We start from the raw sequence: 6,127 nt of genomic DNA, 5'->3' as shown, positions 1-6,127 counted from the left end.
CTTATTTATCGAAATCATTGTATCAGAATCCACAAATCATGCTTTATGTGTATTATTGACTTTTTTTTTTTTTTTTTTTTTTTTTTTTTTTTTTTTTTTTTTTTTTTTGCCATGACTTATTTCAGCTACTTCTCAGCTACCATCCATTGTAAAGGGAAATCCTCCTGGGAAAGGGAGGGGGAGGAGTAAGGAAGAGGAAGACATCACGGGGTTTTGCCGAAGTTGCTGAAAAGCCCCCATGTCCGGGATCAAGGCCCGAGCCGAGCAGCTGCCGGTCCTGAGCACGGCGAGATCCAGCCCAGAGCCGCCGAGCCCCCGAGCTGAGCCCGGCGGGCGGGGAGGCGGATTGCCGGGATCAGCTCCTCGTCCCCTGGAGGAAGGCGTGGGATGCCCTTCCGTTTGGGACGCGTGGGTGTCTATCAGTGTGCTCTGCGCCAAGCCCACATCCAGGATGCTGTCAGGCCAAGTTCATCAGTTTTCCCGAAGGAAAACGCCGAGAGAAGGGAAAATTTTGCAAGCGGTGGCAAAGGCGGCCGAGTGGAGGGTTTCTAGGCTGAGCAGTGACCCGCCTTCCTGCCCACGTACCGCTGGGCACTTGCTCTGCCCCTGCGGCCGCATCTTTAACTCCTGGGCTGGCAGGGCTTGGGCGGGGACAGCCAGGGCAGGCAGAGCGCACACAGCCGGGGCAGGCAGAGCGCACAGCCGGGGCAGGCAGAGCGCACACAGCCAGGGCAGGCAGAGCACAGACAGCCAGGGCAGGCAGAGCGCACACGGCCAGGGCAGCCCCCAGGGAACGGGGACATCCAGCTGTGGCAGGTGCTGCCGGGCGAGACCTTCTCCTCGGCTGGAGGAACATCAACCCCTGCTAGTACTTTCAGAACGACCCCTTCTGTTCACTGGCTTATTTTTCAAGCCAAAAAGGCAGAGAACTCAGCCCTTCTCCCACTTCCACCCCCAGCGCTTAGCCGGAGGCTGAGGAGGGGAGGACCTTTAGGAATTCTGAGGGTCCCAGCTCCGAGGTGTCTTCTGAGCGCCGGGATGGGGTTGGCACGCCGTCTCTGCAGTTTGCTGATGCATCCTACTGGATTCTCCTCGGGGGGAAGCAGCGCCGCCCGGCTGAAGACACACCCCCTGTCAGTGGCTCCTCGCTCCATCACTGAAACCACCCGGGAGCCTGTCCAGCCCGGGGACGGGCCGGGCTGCTGCCGGCTGCTGGGCCGCTCCCCCTGCGTCCCCGAGGGAATCTGCCTCCTTAGGGAGTTGCAGCCAAGTCTTCCCTCTGTCTGATCTTTCAGGAGAGGGGAGGAGAAGGACAAGAGGGGCTTTTGCGGAGTACCGTTTGGTCTGTCACTTATCAAGTCCCGGAGGAAAAACTTTTCTTCACAGTCCTTGGGACTATACATATCTTTTTTTTTTTTTTTTTTTTTTTTTTTTTTTTTTTTTTTTTTTTTTTCTTCCCAGGGCTGAAGCGCTAACTTTAGGCTAACTTTTAAAGCAATGCTAAAAATTGACCGTCACTCCCGCTACTGAGGTGCTACAGCCGGTCCCGCCGCCCCGCTGCTGGCTCGGCCGCACCAGTGCAGGGCTTGGTGCCCGAGGGGTCCCCCGGGGCCCGGCACCTCTTGTCACCAGCTCCTGGTGGCCCCCTGTCCCCGCCACACAATGTCACCTCCCCGGGCAGACGGCTTGGGCCAGGCTCACAATCACGCGGGCCTGGTAATAGATTTTATTTTAATGTTGGCCGTTATTTCTATTCCTCGTGGGTACGTCCAGCCTCATGAATACTGATGGCGATAAACTCGCAGGCTTTGAGGAGCGAGTTCATTGGCGAAACGACCGTCCTGTAGCCCCACGTTTATGGCCAGAGATGCTCAGTAAAGCATGGGAGGCACATATATACATATGTACATATACATTTACTTGTCTCCCGTAGTTTTCTCCGGGTCCAAATGCAAGAAATAGGCAGAATTCCTTAATTGACTGAAGTGCCTATCTCGAGAAAGCAATAAAGTAACCCCCTATTCCCACAGTGAAACGATTTATAAATTAATTACTGTAACCCATTGTATTTGATTTCTCTTTTTAGGATTCCCCAAAGATGAATATACTAAAGCTTATGATATTAACCATTAACGTCTGATCATAGTTTGCTATCTATCCGACTTAAAAAAAAAAAAAAAAAAAAAAAAAAAAAAAAAAAAAAAAAAGCTAATGTGGACCTCACCGCTCACTGTAAACCCTCTGGATATTTTCATTTCAGTAAATGTTAGTTTTACACTTTGTAGTAGAAGTATTTGTCCTACCCTGAGTGTCACTGGGAGCACTGAGACAAAACCTACAGTACATGTGTTATCTGGTGAAGTTCACAGGAAGTCAATATCCCATTTACAGTAAAAGCTATTTTCCCTTTAAATGATCAAAATTAACCTTCAGAAGAAAAAGCCCAAACCCCACAACAAAATACAACCGACCCTTTGGGTGAATGCACAAAAAGTATTTCCTTGTCCTAATGAGGACTTTCCTTACATCAGCAAAGCCCTGCTAATTACTGATGTGCAAGCCGCAATAATTGCTTTTGCAGCCAAAGTGTAGAATGTTGTCATATTAAAAATTGAAACGCTTGATGGTGATTTAAGTCCCAAGGTAGCTCAGACCGTCCCCTTTCGGGAAAGGAGCGAGACCGGAGCAGCCAGGCACAGGTCCGGCGGTAAACACTACACGTCCTGTTGATAATAAAGTTTCTCGCTCTTTCTTTCAAGCGATGCGGAGGAATTAAAAATCACACCGAGAGGCGCCTCCAGCAGAACATCCCGGAGCCCGCTCCTGTGCAGCCCCGCTCGGGGGGCGAACCGGCTGCCGCCTTCACCCGCTGGCGCTGCACGGACCCCACGTTTCCATGGGAAAACGCAGCTTTCCCCCCCGGGAGAGGCACCAAGGGCTCTCCGAAGGGCCAGGGCTCTGTCTCCAGCCCCGTCTCCCCCCGCCCGCCCGGGCCAACCAAAGCACCTTCCGAGGGGCTGGGAAAGTAGTTGCCTTGTCATGTAACACATTGCCCTGATTTATTATAAAATTTTAACGAAATCATGCATATTTTAACAGCCTTTAATCACTGCATGAAAATTTAATTCATGAACTGTAGCGCGTTTAAATAAATGAAGTGTTAATTCATTAGGATTAATTAATTTGTTAAAGGATTGTGTGCAAGGTTAAGGTGGAAGAAAAACTCTTTGTTAGTTTCGAGTCTTAATCACCGCGTTTTGTTAACAGGGAAGGTGGGGAATAAAACCCGCAGTGAGGGTTTGTGCGGGGCGGGGGAGCCCGGGGAGGACAGGCCGGGGGTGGACAGAGCCCAGGGGACAGCTCGGCATCCCCCGGCCCCTCATCCGAGCTGGGCACCGAAATCCTGCCTGAGCAGTGGAGGTGGAGCCCCGGGCGGGAAGGGATGGGGCAGGCGCATCCCCACCACACTCTCCAGGCAGGGCACTGGGGCTCCGTGCCGCCCTCCCGGCTGGCAGCCAGCGCCAACACTTCTCTCCCCAAAATCTGGAGACAGCTCTAAGGCGGCCAGGAGAAAAAGCACCCCCGACACGGTTTTCTGGGAGATCCGGGAGACTGCGGAGCCGCTCAGCCCTGGGGCTAGTCCGTACTGCTTTCCCAGGCATGCTACCTGAGAATGACTCGGGAAAGGGACAGGGACTCCTCTCATCCCGTCCCTGGGATCCCCCGGCGCTTTCTGCCGGCTTGGAACGGGCACCCGATGGCCCCATGAGCATTTTGCAGGAGTAGCTTGGCTACTTGTCTTTTTAGCTTCCCTGAAAACCAGCACCCACACAGCCTGTGAGAGCTTTAGGGAGGAGATAATGCTTTTTTTTAGTGAGAAAAGCTAAAAAAACAGGAATATTCAACTTCATTTGTTCTACATCCCAGTTTCACTCTCCCATTCTCTCACTAAGTTCCCAGCTGTCAAAGCACACATGCTTTCCTCTCTGCCAGCTGTGCTTTTCCCTCCACCCTTCAGCTAATGAAGATGGCTTTTCCTCTTAGGGCTGGGGGACACTGAGGCAGTAACTCAACACTGGGCCACAAGGCAGGACAGGCAGGCCAGCCCCTGTAGGCCAGGCCTGAGAAGCAGGCAGCTTGTCACAGCAGTAGAGGACTGCTGCAAGGGACCAAGGTACAGGAAGGGTTGGACCAGGATTAGTAGCCAGAGGGGCAATCCTTGGAATAACCACGAACCCTCATATTGAGTTACCCCAGAGCTGCTTTTCCCTGGTCCAAACCTGGGAAGGAAGAAGCATAGAATCCTTAGTCCATTTACATATGGATGCTCTAATGCCAAAAAGTAGCAAGGAAGGAGTGCCCATAGTTTGCAAAACTTTAACCATGACCACAGCACAAAAGAGGCGTGGAAGGGCTGTATTTCAAGCCTACAGTTGCTGGGACTCAGAGGCATGACTCGGATGATGTGCAAGGATTAGGATCAGAGTCAGCTTAAACTGCATTGAAAGGGCATTATTGGGTGAGGGGGACAGGTGAGCCACGAAGAAAGTTGAAGGATGAGAGACTAACTTAGCACATCTTGTGCGTATAGAAACTGCACTGTCCCCCCTGCCCCTTTCTTAAAGGTTCTTCAAGGAGAGACAATAGAGCACACTGAAACCCAAACACAGCCCAAGTCAGTATCTGGTGCTCATAGGCAGAGCTATTCTGGCAGCCCCTCACCCGAGGAAGCAATACCAAGCAGAAATGGACTCTCACAAGGCCTACAGGGAATGGTGGATAAGCAGACTTACCAGACTTCGTGTAGGTAAAACAGGATAACTAAGTAAAAATTTGACCTTGACACTCCTGCTCTTAAAAATAACCCAAAAGATTTCACTAACAATAAACTTAGGCTGGTAACAAACTCGCTTTCCTGAGCTACTTACAGTCCTAGAGAGCATTCTCATCTGTTAAAATCTGCAAATTGCCTTGTATTTAGTACGGTAGGTATTACTAGATGAAGTAAAATTTTTATGAGCTATTAAATATCATTCGACATCATAGATCTCATCTGTACATCACTTGGAAATGTCTATTGTCTTAATACAAATTCTAATAGTAAAAATATAGATCTTGTGTATTCCAGTTTTACATTACTACATAACTAGGTAACTACCATAAAAATTAACAGCAATGAGCTCTAGTTTAGGCCATTTTATCAAGTGCAGAAGGAGATTAGGCAAGCAAGGCATCAACAGAACACAGCCTGGAGAACTGAAATCCCATGTACAGCTGAGAAATTTATACTTGAAGAAATCTCAGTCATTACATATAGTTGAAATTTTGGAGTTGATATTGCACTGATCATACTACCAAATTTTAAGCCAAGAGGAATGCAACCTTTTTAACCTTAGGTTTGGCTCTTCTACCCATGCAAGCTGCAAGACATGTATGGTCAAAACATCTGTATTGAAAAGCAAGCCTGTACGTGGTGTAACTGCTCAAAGGACAAGTAACATGAAAAAACTCCTTTATTCTAGCTTGATTTCACGCTAGAATACACCAGTCGTATTCATGCCTCTGTAACTGGAAGTGAAACATGAAAAATCAAAGTATAAAATGAAGCCCATAAATTCACTCCCCCCATGCCACGATGAAACAAACGCACAACATACAGCACTTACTGTGTGTTTGTGATTGCTCTGCAACATGAGGGTATTTTTAAAAAGTGTTTGTCTCTTCTCCCAGAGAGTTGAAGCAAGGCAGCATTTTTCTGACTTTTAGTAAAACTTGTCAAATCAAGTAACAGATAATTTCCAGATGGTTTTGAGAGCTCCCTAATTTCTGAAAAATATATTAAAATTGAACAACTAGATTTTTCTGTGAAGATTAAAAACTCAGGTGGTATACTGAAAGCAGTATATGCAAGCACAATGCCATCCTGTCACCACAAAGCAGTGTTGCATTTATGACTTGAATGATGATTTTTGGTAAATGTTTTTTTGGTAAAGCTCAAAAAAGAAAAGTCCTAGTTAAGAATGAACACATCAATTGCACAAATGCATGCTCTCATTATAATCGGAAGTGTACTTCTTGTTCAAACAGCTTACAGAACTTAACTTTACAAGATGAGGCAGTCCATTGA

At 48.4% G+C, this 6,127-nt stretch overlaps 1 protein-coding gene across 1 annotated transcript in view; it reads right to left on the bottom strand.

Annotated features, from left to right (window-relative positions):
* Positions 1-240, bottom strand: part of POU4F1 (POU class 4 homeobox 1) — a gene marked incomplete at both ends in the record, with an annotated part of 1,742 nt that extends 1,502 nt beyond the window's left edge. Inside the window, one exon of the mRNA XM_083855233.1 lies at positions 208-240. Coding sequence (XP_083711359.1) covers positions 208-240 — 33 coding nt within the window. The remainder of the gene's footprint in view (positions 1-207) is intronic.
* Between the last annotated feature and the right edge of the window lie 5,887 nt (positions 241-6,127).

This window comes from Zosterops lateralis (assembly GCF_965231275.1).
Source record: "Zosterops lateralis genome assembly, chromosome: 2".
In the NCBI taxonomy this organism is placed as follows: Eukaryota; Metazoa; Chordata; class Aves; order Passeriformes; family Zosteropidae; genus Zosterops; species Zosterops lateralis.
The sequence above is the reverse complement of the archived record's forward strand: the minus strand, read 5'-3'. Positions and strand labels throughout refer to the sequence as shown.